The following is a 20,363-nucleotide window of genomic DNA, read 5'->3' as shown; positions in this document are numbered from 1 at the left end:
GGTCCTTTGTGAAATGTGGCTTAGACCAACTCATAATAGCAGAGGAACTGATGATAAAAATGCTGACAGAAGAGGTAAAGAAGATTAAAGAAAAGTGGACAAAGGAGATGAAAGAAGAAGAGAATATCAAGACAAAAGAAAGATTTGAACAACTCAACAACAACTGGATGAAAGTCCAGAAGAAATTTAGAGCAATCGGCCATCCTGACTGGATGCCATAAAATGAAGAAAGGAAGAAAAAAGATTTTTTGGAAAAATTAAAAGATGGTGGAACAACTGGAGAAAGTATAAGAAGAAGAAGACAAAGCAGAAGAAAAATAAAGGCCCTTTTCAGGGCCCTCATAGGCCTCGAAAAGAAATTTCTTTGTTGCCTCAATTTTTTTCTTCTTAATGTTGTGTAAGTGTTTATAATCCACGATATATTCCCATGTTAATTTTCCTTTGACGCTAGACAGTCCCACGATATATTCCCATTTTAAATTCCCCTTGATGCCAGGGTATCCCAATCGATATGTTCCATTCCCCATTCACTCCATGTTAAATGTCCCCATGTTAAATTCCCCTTGACGCCAGAGTGCCGGGACCCTCTCTGTAATGCTAATTCCCATTGACGCTATAGTGCCGGTCCTCTATTTCCCATGTTCAATTTCCCCATGTTAAATTCCACTTGACGCCAGAGTGCCGGGACCCTGTTTGTAATGGTAAGTCCCATCGACGCTAGGGTGCCCCACTTTACTACTAATGCATAGATTTCTCAACGGAACGGCTACCTTTATATGAAATTCACGTTTTGTTAGTGGCCCGACATGAGGCATCGTTTACAGCTTACCTATATAAAAGCGAATATGTTGAAATGTGTAAAGAAAGGGACTAAACATGTCAAAGATGGAATATATTTTATTTCTATGGACTAACCACGCTTGAAAATAATATCATTCACTTTAAGACAAAATGCAGTATATCGTCAATTCAATAACGTGAGATTGATTCCTATACAGTGTGTAGGCAAATGTGTATGTTTTCCTATACTGTGTGCAGGCAAGTGTGTATGTTTTCCTATACTGTGTGCAGGCAAGTGTGTATGTTTTCCAATACTGTGTGCAGGCAAGTGTGTATGTATTCCTATACAGTATGTAGGCAAGTGTGTATGTATTCCTATACTGTGTGCAGGCAAATGTGTATGTATTCCTATACTGTATGTAGGCAAATGTGTATGTTTTCCAATACTGTGTGCAGGCAAGTGTGTATGTATTCCTATACTGTGTGCAGGCAAGTGTGTATGTATTCCTATACAGTATGTAGGCAAATGTGTATGTATTCCTATACTGTGTGCAGGCAAGTGTGTATGTATTCCTATACTGTGTGCAGGCAAGTGTGTATGTATTCCTATACAGTATGTAGGCAAATGTGTATGTATTCCTATACTGTGTGCAGGCAAGTGTGTATGTTTTCCTATACTGTGTGCAGGCAAGTGTGTATGTATTCCTATACAGTGTGTAGGCAAATGTGTATGTTTTCCAATACTGTGTGCAGGCAAGTGTGTATGTATTCCTATACAGTATGTAGGCAAATGTGTATGTATTCCTATACTGTGTGCAGGCAAATGTGTATGTATTCCTATACTGTATGTAGGCAAATGTGTATGTTTTCCAATACTGTGTGCAGGCAAGTGTGTATGTATTCCTATACTGTGTGCAGGCAAGTGTGTATGTATTCCTATACAGTATGTAGGCAAATGTGTATGTATTCCTATACTGTGTGCAGGCAAGTGTGTATGTATTCCTATACTGTGTGCAGGCAAGTGTGTATGTATTCCTATACAGTATGTAGGCAAATGTGTATGTATTCCTATACTGTGTGCAGGCAAGTGTGTATGTATTCCAGTACTGTGTGTGGCAAATGTATATCTATTCTTATAGTGTGTGTAGGCAGATGTGTATGTATTTCCATACTGTGTGCAGGCAAGTGTGTATGTATTCCTATACAGTATGTAGGCAAATGTGTATGTATTCCTATACTGTGTGCAGGCAAGTGTGTATGTATTCCAGTACTGTGTGTGGCAAATGTATATCTATTCTTATAGTGTGTGTAGGCAGATGTGTATGTATTCCTATACTGTGTGCAGGCAAGTGTGTATGTTTTCCTATACAGTATGTAGGCAAGTGTGTATGTATTCCTATACAGTATGTAGGCAAGTGTGTATGTATTCCTATACTGTGTGCAGGCAAGTGTGTATGTATTCCAGTACTGTGTGTGGCAAATGTATATCTATTCTTATAGTGTGTGTAGGCAGATGTGTATGTATTTCCATACTGTGTGTCGGCAAATGAGTATGTATTCCGATAATGCGTGTAGGCAAATGTGTATTTTCGTCAGCTCGGGATATGTTTTTTGAAATTTCATTCTGATTTTATCCAGGAGATTATACTGAAAGAGATATGTATGAATGTCTTGGATTGTGGTTTCCTTTTCAGTATGGTTAAGATACACTCCTCCTTTTCTCTCTCTCTCTCTTTCAGATCTGATAAACTACAATGTAGTTATATTTCCTCTAAGAGAGCAGACAAGTTCCAATCGATTACGTTTCCTGCCAAATAGACGCAACATAGTACACTTTTACCATTTTTAGTCAGACAGACGCAGTATATTTGATAAACGACACAATATTCATTTGAGGTAGGGGGCAGAAAAACTCCAAAGTAGTATAATTCCCGCTAAACAGAGCCACTGTTCCCATTTCTGGCAGGACAGACTTATCATGTGAAAAACATTGAAGTTATTTTTCTCCTCTACATTTCAACATGGCTGCCAAGTGTTAATTTTTCACATTCCCATAATCCCATAAAACTGGTGGCATGATATTAATTTCCAGTTGTACTCCATGTGCAGTAATGATCATATCGCATTTGGTTCCCGGGGCCCCGAGTGGCCGAGTGGTTTAGGCAATTTTAGATCTAGGGTACGATATTTGGAAGTATAATAATAATAATGATTAACAAAGCAAAATATCACTAGTTTTCCACAATCAAATAAAACCTAGTTTGACTTCATAATGACCAAGAAGAAAAAGCCAATCACACATATAAGTTTTTATGAAAACAGTTCGCACCAAAACAGATTCAACAAATTACTTTGTTACCATATCCACCTAGACAAACTCACATCACGTGATAAATCTAATATTTAATATCCATTTATAGTCAGAGGATAGACAAATTCCAACCAATCACATTTCCCTCCAAATAGAACCAAGATATTACACTGTTATGATTTCCAACCAAACAGACTTATCCTGGAGAAAACCTATGAACAAATTTTATACAGGAAATGTTACCTTATATATTTCAATATGGCTTCCTAAAGTTAACTTACTGTTTTGGTCTATATCTTTTTAACTTTTGTAAAGATAATTATGATGATATCAGCTGATTGTTAACGCAGTCAGTATAAATATTTATTGTGCCTAACCAAAACAATATTTTGTTACGTGTTTATGCTCAAATAAACAGTAATACAAGAATGACTGACAACAACAAGCTTTGAAAGAATTTAACAAATTATTTATTTCCCTAGAACAATAATGTAAAATTAAAAAAACAAGAACTTACAGTTTAAAGAATCAAATCCAAAAATAATCCAAGAATAATCCACGAATACAACTTTAGAAGCCCTAATTTTGAAATGTTCTAATGAATTCAAGTTCGAGTCCCGATGAAAAATCCAAGATGGAAGACGATGACGTATGCTGTATCATGTAGAGTGTGGTTGTGTACATTTCCTTGTAGAAACACTCCGGTTTTGGAAATCCGAATAAATGTTTTTAAAAAAATGTCTTTGTTCAAGAATTCTGTATGAGCACTCAAATTATTTCCAGAGGAACAACCTAATATTTTAGAATCCAGATAATTAGAATAAACATTAAAATGTAATTCCCAAAATGACACAACAAAAGAAACAATATACGTCTCAGTGTTCTAAACCAGATAATTTTCTGGAAAAGTATCGAGTTCCTAGTAAGCAAACCTACATTAGTTTGACATAAAATGAAATTAAAAAATGAAAATAATTTAAAACCTACAAACTTTTAAATCAGATATAAATTAAATCAAATAGATATATAACAATAAACAAAGTATTATGACGCGGTCATTCGCAGCGTTTTTTACTTATGAGGAACAATGCTGTAATCTAGATTAGACTTGAGTCAGATTACTTTAATTACCCAATCAGATTATGTGAAAAAATATTGACGGCCTAACCTTCTCCCTCATTTTCATATACTATCAAACCTTTGTGCTTGCATCTCTTGTAAACACATGAAGGCTCCTATACAGCGCAACTCATTTCTAATTAACGGGAATATAAACAAAAAATTTGGATTGAGTGAGTAAGCAACAATTATATGAAGTAGTTTCGTTTGTCAGTCTATGGTCCCAAGATAGCGGTTGATCTAAGGCGCCCGGTTTAACAAGTCACTTACATCTCACCTTTGTCCACGTTGATTAGAGTCTCGGCTCGGTTTACGTGTGTATGTGGGAAATTTTGTTAGTAGCATGCGTGGTTCTTCACGGGGTGTTCGACCAAAATATAATGGCAACCATATATAGCTTATCATGTGCTTGAAAATGGCATTATACCCAAAAGAACAACAACGTGTCAGCCTCAACAAACAACAACTGAGAATTTAAACGTATCAGTACTGTAAATAAAATTTCTTGGAATCGTATTAGAATAAAGCATAAAGCTCAGCGTAAATTAATTGCAAAACATTAATAAAGCAATTGCAAGATTTTTGTTCTGTCATAAAGCAAAATGTCATAATGTCCAAAATAAATGATGAAAAAATAATCACAGTTTTTATTACTGAAAGAAATAGCTTTCAAATAGCATTTGATAAAAATGTGGATACTAAGAAACTATTCAAAGATAACAACTTACCAGCAGTAACTGTACAATCCACTGCTCCACTATGTACGCACAAGCTACATGTTTTAAAGCGTACGATAAGTGAGAAAAACGAATTCAAGGTTTCAAGAAACTGGCTATTAAGCTAACGAATCTGCTATATACATACGCATGGATGTGTATGCCAGCGGTCTTGCGAATCTTTGTTATTTTTTATGCTATTTTACCCATCATATATTCCTCCTTAAGATATACGTTTCAGGAATGTTTAATCCAGGGGTTAGCTTTTCACTACATGACTGGCTGGAACCGTACAGGTAACTAAAATAGCAAGCACAAAACTAAATCACTTAAACAGCAAAATCATTGTCATCAAAACCAACGACTTTCAAAATATTTCCAGTAATTTAGGTCTTTCAAAAGACATATCTGAATTTCGTGTCAAGAATAATTTTCAAAAAAATGAAAATATTTTTAATATAACACCGAATAAAACGTGCTGAACAATAATATGGTTACAAGTATTTAAACATCTGCGTGCAAGGTGGTTCTTTGTTTACTGATTCTTCAATATGTAAATGTCTCCTTGCCTTGGGCAAAGACCCTTTCTTGAGAGTATACGTTAAGCAAATGCAACCCACTATCATCTAACCAATCGGTTGCTGGGCAATGCTTAGGCGATGCCCTCACTATCAAAATGTTTCACTGTGGACTTTGGTTAGCTGATTGTAATCCAGTGAATATACAAACATCCCAGACACATGCAAATTGTATGTTGGCATAGAGAAATGGTTACAATAAATAACTAATATGTAATAAAAGGAAGGAGTTTAAAAGAGTTTCAACTGAGATAATTTTGTTAAAATTTATTTCGTATCTTGCTTAAGTTAAACTGTTTTCGTGAGTAAAGATGGAGATGTTTTGGATCATAAACTCTTCGTCGGAACAGGTTCGTTTCGTCAGACCGCGGAAACGCACACCAACATCCACGAGTTATTAATGTTCAACCCAGGGAAATGTGCTGCACGCAAGCTTTGACTTTATTAATCTTCAAGGTGGTTGATGTCAACTCAGTCATTTTGTAATCACGGAAGTTTATCAAAGCAAGAAGTACAGCGTATCAGTAGCAACCCTAAAAACTAATTGATTCGTATAGTCATAAAGTATAGTTATTATTGCAAGATTGGCAGTCTGCTAATGACATACTGACGCGACTAAAAATGCTCATTGGCCTTTCGACACTACCTTGATCGCAAAGCACGGCATTATGGCATGATCTTATTGATTTTGGCTTCAAAATCATTATAATAAATTAATGATAGTATGTGTCTTTAACTTTATCGATTGAAACTAAGTGCTTTTGTTTCAAACCGGAAAACTGGCTGGATAAATATAAATTAAAGAAACGCTTAAGTAACGAGCACCATGTATTCTCAATCAATAAAAATTGACTTTGTTAGTCGTGATGCCTTTGTTGACAGATTAGCAACAGTCAGTTATTTTTCTAATTGCATTTTTTATTCCGCAGACTTGTTAGGGTCCAAGTAACCTACGTCTTTTTTCTTAATCAATAATCATATGCTGTTATATGAGTTATGTAGACAAAAATATGCGCATTAAAAATAATGCAATAATGTACAGTTTTACACTGCGCATATCCAAAGGTATCTTGAGTAGTCACAAAAAAACCCCAAACAGTTGCAAAGTTTTCTTTACTCTCAATTTCACGTTTTCCCCTTCTTGAACAGACTCGAATAATCATTATTCAGGCATGCGTCGTGTGGAACCGTAAACCGTCTGTTCATACTAACTTGCCACAGTACTGCCTACCTGTACATTGTCTCTGATTCCCATTTCGACTGAATGAACAATGGAAGATCGTTTCCCAATATTCCTTGAACCAAACGTTAGTTCTTGAGTGTGCGATTGTTAGATTAAGAAAGTAGTCATCGAACTCTGCAATTGAAATTATGAAAATGACAAGAAAAATATTTAAAACAACTGATGAAATTTGAAAAGAAGATGCCTGATAATCTGTCAGATTTTATAAAATTACTGAAAATACGTAAAGTGTGACAACGTGTGGGAAACCGTTCTGACTTGTCATGCATTTTCCAAACATTTGTCTACTTCGTACCATATATAAGAGGGTTGATTCATATAATTCTACAATCCGAATAACTGAAACCTTAAAATAGTAAAAGTTTCAGAATAACTCGAAAACCTTCTCATATATTGAAATTGCTGGAAGTTTCAATAGGATCACTACACACAGCTTACATTAAGCGTTGTTAATTCTGTACTATTTCGTTTTAAAGGATAATCTGGTTAAGATTAGCAAAACTACTCATAACAATAGTGAAGTTTTTATTGTAGGATGAAGAGTATCAACTGTGACTTCGTTCCAGTAGAATATATAATAATGTTATCCGACTGTTACAATTCATAGAAATTACAATTTTACTTAGGTCTTGAAAACAAAGTAAATGATTCAAATATTATCAGCATAACTTATCACATTACTTCCTAACTCAAGTAAAAAATCGATTTCGAGAAGAACGACCGTCACTTTCTGATAGCAAAAGAGATGCCATTTTCAAGGCCGATAAAGCGTTTGTAATGTCAAACACAGACGAAGACCCTCACATTACTAAACTTGTACAAATCGTACATAATCTAATCGTTGATGGCAATCAGTCCAGGTATTCGCAGAGGAAGAAATCTAACTGAGTTAAGGTGATATAATGATTTAACAACTGTGAATTAATTTCTTCGTACCAAGTTATGTTGCGCGACTCTTGACAGTCACGGCTGCTCTGGGTATCTACCACACCTCTTAAGAAATATATATATATATAGTTCCTAAAATGGATGAAATAGTTTTGAAATATTTACACCTATACTTGCAAATGGTAAACATAAAATATGCTTCTATTTCAGTTGAGTAGCCTGGTTTATGTACGTAATTTCCACAAACATTGGGATCAGCCTAGAAAAGCAAACGCCAGACGTCATAATGGCTTCTGAAATACACAGTTGACAAATTCAGAGTTATATATGTCCTAAAATAAAATAAACTAAAACATTTCTCTTACCGTGACTTAAGGGGGGGGGGGGACGCGCAGACACATTTTAGGGCATGGATATAATAATGTACCTTTAACCATACTTCGTTTGGGCAGAATAGTGACGACTCCCTCAGCTTTCTCCTCGTGACCATACACTGGATGGATCTTAGCACCCCAGCTGTCGCTCGCCAGAAATGTAAGCTCATTGGTCTGATTCATTTGCTTCATAGAAGCCAGAATATTACGGCAGTTGTCCTCATTTACGAACATTACAACAACGCGAGCTTTGGGAGTGTTCAGAAGTTCCTTCACTATTCGCTGGTAGTCTGCGTCCGTAACCACTCGGGGTATCCGCACTGATTGTGAGATACAAACTCCTACAAGAAGATAAGACCATATTTAAATCGCCTGACAGGATTATACGTTTGTGGAGCATTATGTCATATATATATATATATATATATATATATATATATATATATATATATATATATATATATATATATATATATATTTCAAGCAGGTATTGAACCTGTACTTCTTGTAACAACACTCAGACATGCTCTTGCGCAGCAGCATTATAATCCTCTCTGTTATAAACACACCACAACAAAAATGATTAAGCATACAATATCGAGTTATTGCAGGTGAATTTTTTTTTGGTGCACGGGTACATGTACACCCCAGTGGATTTCTTTCTGAAAATGAAATGCATATACATGAAATACGATTCAAATTTATATCTATAAACCAACATAACAGGAAGTGCATTCCCTGAATCAACCGTCGTGTATTATACGAAATAAAGTTGTACAGAATATCACAAGCAGTAATCTTGCCATCAAGCAACGTTATTCCTGTTAGAACACACTCTATTGAAGGGAAAGGTTACAGATAATCATGGATAGTTTACGCTGATTCACACATCCATAGTAGCAAAACATTTCTGATCTGAACTTTGAAAGACTTTCTTCCTTTGCCGAAACTCTCGTATTGACTCTCATTTTGTGAAAATAAGTCAATTGTTGCTACATTTTTCGACGAGCGACGAACCAGGACATGTTCATTAAATCTAGTAATAGTCAAACAATCTCTGTTTGCTAAAGAATGTTCCGTTGACAACTGCATCAGACTTCGAGTTCTCACGAGACCGCGGATACATATCAACCACGATCTTTAAAATAAAATTATAAAATGTACAACAATTTCCCTTTAGGTATAGCTGCCCTATATGGGAATGATAGTGCTGTTGTGCAAATGACGTCACTGTCTAACAAATTCGGAAACATATTTTACTAGTTACAGTATATTACTTGGTTTACTAATTAACTAATTTAGGTCTGTACTAAAAATAATGACTGCAATATAACAGATTTTTTGTTAAGTTCCAAATGGCTTAATTATAAAATATTAAAAGTGAACCTTTTACCAAATGTACTCTGTATCTACCTAACGTCATTTTAAAAGGATCTTTGTATGAGCTCTTCTGTTTCAACTTTATCAGATTTCTACTTTAGGACGTATGATCAGTAAAACCTTTAGTTCTGTAGACCTAACCAATGCGCATAATAGTTAGAATTACTACTATATGTGTCGATGACACATCGCTGTATAGTATATACTATCAATGCATAGTGTCTCTAGAGTATTAATGAACCGGTCTCATATGGTCTTCGTTTTACGATTAGGTCAAAATATGGTCGTAAATGCAGAACTTTGATGGAGAGGTCACTAGAATCTTAACCGTGTGAGGAATAGGTGTGTCTTAAAGTTAATAGGTATTGTTATGTATACTATGTAGTGCGATGGAATTTAACTGTGGATCATTATAATTAAACTATAAACAGATCAGTGAACGAGCTGTTATACCGGGTATACAGTAATATCAGTACGCTTCGTTTTAGCCATGAATATATATAGTGTCTCATACCTGAGTGCTCATCGCAAACATTTATGAAATGCGTCGAATAAATCCCACTTTAATCGAGTTCCAGCGTGCGAAAGATTTGAAATTATCTGCAGTATTTCGTTACTTTCGTGCCCGATTTTTCACTACATTAATTGATTTTATGAATAGCTTGCATAACATATCACAATGTCTTTGTGACGTCACAAAGTTATTATGCGGGTTTAATTTACCCTAATAACACAATAATATTGTTATAAAATAACATTTTCTTCTCCTCACGCCTTTTCTCTAATAGTTTGCCTATATAGCAATCGTCCTTGAGTCCGAGACTATACAAACTTCAAAAGTTCTGCGTTCAGTCTGTTAAAAAAGCATGCATAGATCCTTTATTAATTATGAAGTAATATAAACCAGTAAAGCTCATATTAACCAAACATATGTGATATTTCTATGACATTTACAACCTTGTATGTCCGCCCTGTGTACTAGACATGACATATGTGTACACTTGGCATGAAATGCAAGTGCATAATGTGCAGAATTCGTTTCCGTTATAACATATGGTTGCAATACACATCGGTGTTATTTCCATGCTGTCACCTGATTGTCTTGCTGCTTCCTCAAAGGCCCCGATCCCCTTTTCCCCGTAGTTACCCTCGTCGGCCAAGGTGCTGACGTAGTTCCAGCCAAAATAGTTCGCAATGTCTGCCATTGCCTGGGCCTGGAACGAATCTGGTGGAACGACTCTAGAAAAGTACTCAAACCGGGACTTGTCGCTTAAGTCGATACTGGTGGATGCGTAGCTTATCTGAGGAATCTATAAAATAAAATATTGTGTGCCAAATTATTGGGTGTTAGAAGTGCGAGGTTTAATTTTGGAAGACATCTTGGTAATAAGTATTCTGAGATTGGTGACACAAATGAATAAAATGAAACGGACAGAATAAAATTTGGTAACATTGAATATAACACTGGTCAACAGTGAAATCATTACTGACTTGAAAAGGCCCTAATCTGTAGTATTTTGGTGTGCCGAACACGAATATAACCGTGAAAAATTTGTATTGGCTCTCGTTTTGAAGATATTCATATACCTCATTTTCTATGTTTCACTGTGTAAATTTCTCCAGTAGGACTGCAGCAACATCCGGAATAATGATGTAACATTGCATAATACCATCATGCTCACATCATCCACAGTTGATTGCATCATTTTCTGATGCAATGCAATACTAATGCCATGCGGCTGCTGAAGTAAGTTGACGTCAGCAGTGTACTATACATGTGTAGGCCTATTATACTAATGCCAGGCGGCTGCTGAAGCTGACGTAAGCAGTGTACTATATAAAGCCCAATCAGATAGGTTCAGCATTTAAAATATTTTAGACGTTGTGCGAGACAGTTCAAGCTACTGTTACATAAAACTTATTATTTTATCCATTTACGTACAATAAAGAACAGTAATGCCTCGAAAGTGTGTTAATACCGCGGACAATTTTTGCTATATTTGTGGGGAAGTGACATTTGCCAACCAGAAGAAAAGTATCAATTCTCAAGTGAAGAAGGCATATCATCTTTACTTCGGATGCAAGGTTGGTGACCAAGACAAGCCTTGGGCTCCGCATATATGCTGTGCTACATGTACAACACAGCTTTCACAGTGGTTGAATTGCAAAAGGTCATCAATGCCGTTTGCAGTCCCAATGGTGTGGAGACAGCCAAGCAACCACCTAAATGACTGTTACTTCTGCTTGGTTCCTCCTCTTTCCGGCGGAATAACGAAGCGAAAGAAGTCGAGAATAGTCTACCCAAACATTCCGTCTGCATTGAGACCAGTTCCACATGGTGAGGGACTTCCTATTCCAGAACCTCCAGCAGAATATTCTCTTGATTCATCTGACGAAGACAAAGGTGAGTCGACCTGTTCTTCTCCTGGTCCATCAGCATGCAGTGATCCAGATTTTCACTGTGGTGCATCATCAACCCCACACAGAATAACACAGGAAGAACTAAATGACCTGATTCGTGATTTGGACTTATCAAAGAACAAGGCAGAATTGCTAGGATCAAGACTCCAACAATGGAATCTTCTAGAAGAAGATGTCACAATTACTGCATATCGAAAGCGCCACCAGCAATTGGAGCCTTTCTTCAGAAAGGAAAGTAATCTGATATTCTGTTCCGATATTGAGGGCCTCGTGAATGCTTTAAAAATCACTCATGACCCACAAGAATGGAGACTATTTGTGGACTCTTCGAAACTGAGTCTCAAGGCTGTGCTTTTGCACAATGGAAACATTCTTCCATCTATTCCAGTAGCGTATGCTGTCCACATGAAAGAGACATACGATAACTTAAGGCAGCTACTGAATTCCATTGAGTATAACAAGTGCAGCTGGCACCTCTGTGGTGATTTGAAGGTAGTTGCCCTTTTAATGGGACTGCAGCAAGGATATACAAAATACATGTGTTTCTTATGCGAGTGGGATAGCCGAGCAAGGGAAATGCACTACATGAGGAAGGAATGGACTCACAGGCAGAATGTAGCCATTGGAGAGAAGAATATCCAACACCCAGCTCTGGTTGAGGCTCAGAAAATCTTGCTACCACCCCTTCACATCAAACTAGGTTTGATGAAGAACTTCGTGAAAGCCATTGACCGGACTTTGCCAGCATTCCGATACCTGCATGAAAAATTCCCTCGACTCAGCGAAGCAAAGATTAAAGAGGGAGTTTTTGTGGGTCCTCAGATTCGAGAGCTTTTCAAAGATGACCGGTTCAACAACTTGCTGGAAGGTGACGCGAAACAAGCATGGAATGCTTTTCGCCTAGTTTCTACAAACTTCCTCGGAAATGTTAGGGCAGAAAACTATAAGGAACTAGTAGAAGACATGTTGATGAAGTATAAGAAACTTGGCTGCAATATGTCTCTAAAGATTCACTTCCTTCATTCCCATTTGGATTTCTTTCCTAGCAACTGTGGTATTGTTAGTGATGAACACGGCGAACGTTTTCATCAAGATATCGCAATAATGGAACAAAGATACCAGGGAAAATGGTCCACTACAATGCTGGCTGACTACTGCTGGACACTCCTCAGAGATGCTCCCGAACAGCTGTACAAGAGACAGGCGAAGAAATCTAAGATGTAGTCAATAACTTGATTTTTTATAGGTAGGCTATTACAGTTGACCTTTTACTATTGGAATGCATTTCGTTATGTAAACATTAATTTCCTTGATTACAAAAAAACTAGAGCCAATTTTGCAATTTGACTGTCATATTCGTGTTCAGCACATAAAAATTGATAAGAATTGACTAATTTTATTTCAGTAACATGACTTTTGTAAAAATTTGTTGTCCAGTGTAACCAAATTAATTGTGATGCATACACGACAATATAATTAGTACACATACATCATATTAACGATATTTAATCGGTCGGTCTTCAGACTTTTTGGCAATTTTTTCTCCGTATTTATGAAAAGTGAATAAAACATAAGCTACGCATAACAGAAAAAGAAAATGTACAATAAAGGCATGTGTTAATAATGACTATCGTGATAAATGAAATGTTTTCACAGACGAATTGTTTATAAAATTTCAGGTGTGATAAAATCATTTTTTTAAGAATAGTACACAATGCGTAAATATCCTATAGATATAGCGATAAATAATAAAACAATGTAGGTTTTGTAATTATATGATACCACAGAAGGCGCAACAGAGATAACATGACCACAGAAGCCCTATGATTGGATGCATTATGTTTCATTAGTACCAGATTAGGTAATATCTTCTGGTTAAGACATTAGAGCGATATTCCGTGTCTAAACTAGCTTTAATTGCATGCATTAAATTTGTTCTTTGCAGACTCTGAATTTTTAAAATGAAAATATTACCACTGAAATACCTTATTCTAATGAAAAACCTCAGAACGGAAACAGCTTTGGACAATATTTAATTATCTCTTTTGAGGTGTTTTCGGTTAACTTGGTGTTGACTAGATTTACCCAAAGAATATTTGATAAGAACTTACGTGACGAGAAAGAAAAAAGCAGATACTGTAATTAGAAAACTGTGCATGTGTCTAAAATGTAAATATTTTACTATGAAAATTTTTTTTTTTTTTAAAACGTACTTAATGAAACATTAGCTGAACAACGCTTATTCCTTCCAAAATCGCATACAGTAACGAGAATATATGCTGATTTTGCACATAGAAATACGGTCTTTATCTCCAGAACCATTTAGGAACGAGATAACATTATATCTTTACTATAAAAAGTCAGTTAGCATTGTGAATCATAATCCATAATATTGATTGTTGTTGTTGTTATAGGGTATAACGCCATTTTTCAGCACAAGATAGGCTATACATGGCGGTCAGGATTAATGGTGGAGGAAGAACCGGGAAAACCCCGGAAAGAACCACCGACCCACGAGAAGCTACCGACAAGCTTTCTCACATACCCACATTGGCCGAATCCTAGACTCGAACCCACGCAGGCAGAGGTGAGATGGCAGTGATCCGTGACGGAGAGCGCTTTATACCACCCATAATATTTAAATACTATGTATAATTTATAATGTTTTTATGCCTGTTGTCCCTAGTTCCTTCGCGTTAGTTTTGGCACAGATTCTTACTCTGGAATGAGACTAATTGTATACTGTAAGGACATGTCAGTCCTATGACGCATAGCTTATCATTCTGATATTTAACATCCTGGCATGCGATTGAAGACATAGTCATGGGTACATAAACACATATATGTTTTGTTGTCTGTTTCCTTTGCTATTTAGTTGAGTGAATCTGATATAAATACTGTCTTGTAGGCATTCACGGCACATTATCAAATACGAAGCCGCAAGCCTGGTTGATAAAACCCAGTTCTTAAATTCAAACACAAAAAGTTATGACGATCATTTATACCAACGAATAGCATCAATCACGATTAGATGATAATAATGACACACATTATCTTTATTAAATGACGTGCCTGCAAACATTCAGCTGTTAATAAGTTACCTTTAAAGCGGCCTGTTTTAATGTGTTAAGATTTCAGATTAACATATGGTCGGTCTTACTCTGTCGGCGTGAGCGTGAGGTATTGTTATAACCTCGCGTGATTTTGAGACATTTTTTTAAAACTGATTACCACACCACTGTGCTTGCAAACCGTAAATAATCTCGTCCAGTGTGTGTCCGGAATTTGTCAGCTAAAACACATTTCCACGTCCTAATGAGATTCAGTTGTATGCTGTACTTGCATCCACCCACCCACCCCCACCCCCCAAAAAAACGAAACAACAAAAACCAAACAAAAACAAAAAAGAAACGAAAACAACAAGAACAAAACCTCCCACAAAATAAGGCTAGGACGTTTTTAAATTACAGCTGATGATGATGCTTTCTTATGATATTTGGCCGTATCAAGCCTGCTATTTTCCTTCATTTAAAAGCTGTAATAGTGTCAATCAGCTCATGAGCCTCCCCCAGACCTTGATTGCATATGCTTTTTGATTTTTAGGGAAGGAGAATCATGATATTCGACATTTCATTTCGAGTAACGGAAATACAACTCTCTGCAAGAAATACTATTAAATATATAAACATGGATCGTGTTACCACTAGAATAGCGCGATAATTTAAATTAGCGTACAGTATCATAAAACGAGGAATAATACTGCTTTGACGCGAGAACCACTTGCGACATAAGTAAAATCAGAAAGTACGGTCATATGAATGTCAAATACTTCATGAAAGTAGATTATTATACATGTATTATACATGTAGGAATATTCTAATTGGAGGAGTAATGTATACTCTGATAGTGACTTGCGCCCATATAAAACCATGTAAGGTATTGCTGTATGTGTTAATGTTGTATGACTAAAAATACCATAGACCTTGTCTGGAGAAAATACGAGTGCTCATACTAGCATAACTTTGCTAAAAAGTTGTACTCGTTGGATATTGACCTCTAAATATTAAATCATTATTAAATATTAAAGAGAAACAGACAATACTTTATTTTCGTGGGACGGATGTGGGGCGATTGGGGCTGGTATCAATCATTAATTCATCATTGGAAATTCTATGTTGACTACGTCAATGTCCAGTAACAAATAAAGCCTAAGATGAGCTCTTACTGTATTAAGCAGTAATAAACTGACCCGGTAAGAAAATCAACTTGCCTATGCAGTGATCCATACGGGCTATCACATGTTGTCATCGCATCTCTAGGATATTTCTTCGACATCTGCATTAATAAACTGTATGACAACAGTTATTTCTTGTAAGTGTGATGATCGCTGTGCCTTTATTGTAATAACCGATTATTGCAATAAACTGATATGGCAAACAAAAACATTGTATGGTATTAATGCAGAAGTGCATTATAAGTGTGGTTTTGATGATGTCACAGTATGAACCACTGAGGTAATAAAAATACCGATGGTTATTTCAGTAACGTTTTTTTTAATTATTGTATTCCAATGGGAATTACTATTGTAATAGTGGATTACTGCCATTAAGGGAGCGTAATGTGATCGTTTCAGCTCATTGTTTTGGTTTAGAAAGAGGAGCAATGTATTGTAATTAACGGAACAAATTATTAGTGGCTTATAAACGAAAATCAAAATTGCGACAAAACTAAAAGCTATACCATGTCTAATTCAAAACGAGGTCAAGAAAATAAATTAAGACATCAGATACACCAACTGTGTTCCTGTGGAAAATAATCAGTGAAAATAAATTTGGTGTTGATTGTTTTGCCTGACAACATTCAAAGGAACGATGTTGTGGCAGAATATGTTTGATTACATGTGTTTCATAAATGCATCTATGGAATAAAGTTAATAAATCAAAGTAAATTTAAATGATTAGACATCACTCAGGGAATATTATACAGTATAAGCAAGAAGGATGTCAAAATTCCAGTAGATAGTTATTGATGTAACCGATAAAGATGAATTCGGTTAATATAAAGCCATTCTTAGTTTTGAACGTAACTTTCTCGTGTAATGTTTACGCTAACACATTGCAATCAAAGCAAACGTGTTATGCCGTTATATAGTTCTATGATACAAAGAACACTTTACTAACTTTACACGTGTGATAAACATGTTCTCTAATCCATGAAATAGGTAACATCCATGAAGAAGGCAATTTTCCAATATTCAGCGGGTTCTCAACTATTATACTGGAGCAAGACCTAAGCAAGTTAGTAGGCAGGCCATGAAAATGCAAGACAATTGTCACATAAATGACATATCGATACAGTTAGATCGTACAAAGAATTTAAGAGAGAGGATTTTCTTCGCAGAAAAGAAGCTCACCATGGCTTTCGTGTCGAGCCCATCTCAGAGCTTTCATATTTTTTTGAGCGGGTGGTATAGAATTTTCGTTGACATAAAAGAAAAGTAAAACAGAACATTACAATTGAGATCAGTCTATTGTGTTGACCAACAAAAAAAAAAAAAGGTCTGACGCTTAGGTGCCAACATATTCAATATGTGGAGCTTTCCAATAGGCATTCTCGACAGAATTGAAGTTTAAATGATTTATTTCTTGGTGTAATTTGAGTGATTAGCTTAAAATTTAAATGTTGTGCTTGATTGTAATCTGTTCCCTGTAGGTGTTTTGAAGAAACATGATTAATCATGTTTCATTGCTATTAAACTACTGAAACTCGGGTTCTCTTCTACAGGAAATGACTTCAGTGACTTTAATTACTAAATGCAACGTCTCACAAGAAAACAGGTTACATGTTTTATTAAATGGAAGTTATAACATGGCATCGTAAATTATACAAGAAACTGTATTTTTGGTTTTTTTCTTTGTTGTTGTTGTTTTGGGTTTTTTAAAGTACCACGTAATTTACTCAAGAAATGTTATTACATAAAACGAAAGCCACTTTGCATCATGTGCCATGTATTTGAATGCCTTTAAGGATTTTAAAGAAAGGCGTTGGCACGAGATAACAGAGAAGAAATGGAAACTTAGAGGGCAGCTTAAAAATCGAGTACTTCCTTCGTATTTAGCTTACCTACGTGCCATCAGTAATACAATTTCATTCAAGTTGCAATCAGTAACATCCTGAGGAGCCACCATACCAATCTTTCGAAACTAATAAAATGTTTGCACTTATCCACTCTTATGAGTTGAGTGACACGAATGCCTGACGTCAGTTTGCAATACACACTGGTTCATTGTTTAGCGCAAAATATTTGGTTACACCTGAAAATATGTTCATTTGGTTAAAATGTGTGAGGGGGTTATATTAATCAGAAATAAAGTTTACTTTATTGGATCATCTTGTCGGTGTTTGAAGCGATATCTTTGTTAATATTGTTCACAAATATGAAAACGTCTAGTATCAAAAAGATCAAATGTCTTCCTTAAATAACTGATCGATGATGGATGTATCCATGCTTGGGATCCATGTTGAGAAGGTGGTTGTAACTCCTTGTGGTGTTTGAAAAGTAATATAAACACACTGGAAGACCATGGAGTGTCTATTAAAATACATTATCTACAACAGACCTTTACATTTTGGAGTCTATTTATAGAAGAAAATGGACAAATTGGCACACAAATTAAAACACAATACAAAAGACATTAATACAAAAGCCATGTTTTACATTAAATTGGATTTTAAATTTATTCCGCTCTGACGCAAAGTTACTTTTTCACTTGTTTCGACGGCATTTCACGGTTACACGATAGATAAAGTTAATCTTTAATAAATATTATGCCTTTGCCTTTCATGATGTCAGCAAAAGTAATATAGGCTTTATTGATGCCTTCTTTGTAATTGAAATTTAAAAATTGAAAATATCTCATTCAACCAGAATAGCTATCCTTTTAAAATGTCATATTTAAATAAACAATGAAGAACTGTATCAGTTGTATCCATAATTGATAACAAGGTAATTAAAAATTAAAATTCAACACTTAAAATCATCTGATACAGTTTTTAAATTTAATGCATAAAAGACTGTTTGAAAAATCGTATTAGAATTTCTGCAGGCTATATAACCTTAATGGTTTATATATCACACCCATTAATCTTTCTGTTTCTGAGTATGGCAACAATGGTAAACATATAGATACCTTCCAGCCTTTGCAAAAATAATTAAGTTGTAAGAATATGAAACTAATTCTTACGCAGACATGCTGTATAGTCTTGTATATGTCTTTTCAGCTGCATGATAATTATATATTTTTGATATCAGGCAATAAATAATTCACCACAATCGAGCTTTTAGAAATAAAATTGCTTTGAATCGTACTGTACAACTGCGTCCATAATCACTCATGACGATGGTCGTTATATTACGGATCGACAACACACTGTTATATAAATAGCTTCCTTAATTACTCGGTCTTAGGGCCTCTGTCCTAAATCTGTATTCATTTTCAACGGCATAAGAAATCTATTTCATCTACGCTATGCTTATTTATTATTTCTCACACTGCAAATTAGCCAACAAGATTAGTGTTGATATGAAATGAAAGAAAATTCATTACAAGCAGTCCACGGCGAGTGTGGAATTGTATGATATTAACTACCTCATTTTCTATATTTGAAAATGACAGCAAATAGTTACACTATGGGGTTAAAGTGATGTTTGGAATCTGATGACGTCAAAACCAAGTGTATAATATAATCCGCACAATTAACCAGACAAGTTGTGTAATTTGTCCAATTTATTAAAAAGTTTTTGGATATTTTAAATGACTACTAATGAGATATTTCTGCGTTAGGAGAGCTTTCTTTTTAATGGTAATGTCCAGAACCGTCATTTATTTTGTGCTTATGACAGCGTGATCTAGAAGTTTCGGAGTTTATTTGCCACAAAAACAACCAACAGATTAAGCAACACTCCAAGTTATGGTGCTCTTACCTGAATAAAAATCATAGCCTTATCAAATTGAAATAACTATACCAACCTCAAGTGTTATATTTACACTACATGTTTTATGCGTGAAGACAACAAATTACATTAATAATTAAGCAATAAATTATTTCTTCTCTGATTCAAACTAAGTTTTAATAACCGAATCAACCTCACGTGTCCTATTTACACTGTAGCCGTACCCCATGGAGGAAGGAAACACATTCAATTAACAATTCTGACATAAATGATTTCTATCGAAATGAAGTTTGAAAACAATACAAGGCTATGCAGCCATATGGCAAATAAGGTTTGTACCGGGTGTATCTATGAGAAATACATCTTGTCTAAATCTGAAGCTTCCTACATATTGAAACAAAACGCTGTTTTCAATATATGATGCCTAGTTATTAAAAGTATGTCTTCAACACAGATTTGTCTTTCACGTTTTCAAGGTATTAATACACTAAATAAGTTCTTCATATATTTCTTTTTTGTTCTATGTATTGTTTATAGAATATATATCATTAGCTTAGACGTATCAAGAATATCTACCTTATTTTAGTCACTAGCCTGGA

At 35.4% G+C, this 20,363-nt stretch overlaps 1 protein-coding gene across 1 annotated transcript in view; it reads right to left on the bottom strand.

The window, feature by feature from the left end:
- LOC149787912 (metabotropic glutamate receptor 8-like) overlaps positions 1–20,363 on the bottom strand; it is a 183,518-nt gene that overhangs the window by 12,383 nt on the left and 150,772 nt on the right. The window contains exons 2-4 of the mRNA XM_089975683.1: positions 10,483–10,699; positions 8,063–8,350; positions 6,736–6,861 (exon numbers count right to left, since the gene is read on the bottom strand). Coding sequence (XP_089831809.1) covers positions 6,736–6,861; positions 8,063–8,350; positions 10,483–10,699 — 631 coding nt within the window. The remainder of the gene's footprint in view (positions 1–6,735; positions 6,862–8,062; positions 8,351–10,482; positions 10,700–20,363) is intronic.

The sequence above is a fragment of the Sinohyriopsis cumingii genome, chromosome 11 (genome assembly GCF_028554795.1).
Source record: "Sinohyriopsis cumingii isolate HCF-2022 chromosome 11, ASM2855479v2, whole genome shotgun sequence".
Taxonomy (NCBI): Eukaryota; Metazoa; Mollusca; class Bivalvia; order Unionida; family Unionidae; genus Sinohyriopsis; species Sinohyriopsis cumingii.
This window is presented reverse-complemented; position numbering and strand designations above follow the sequence as displayed.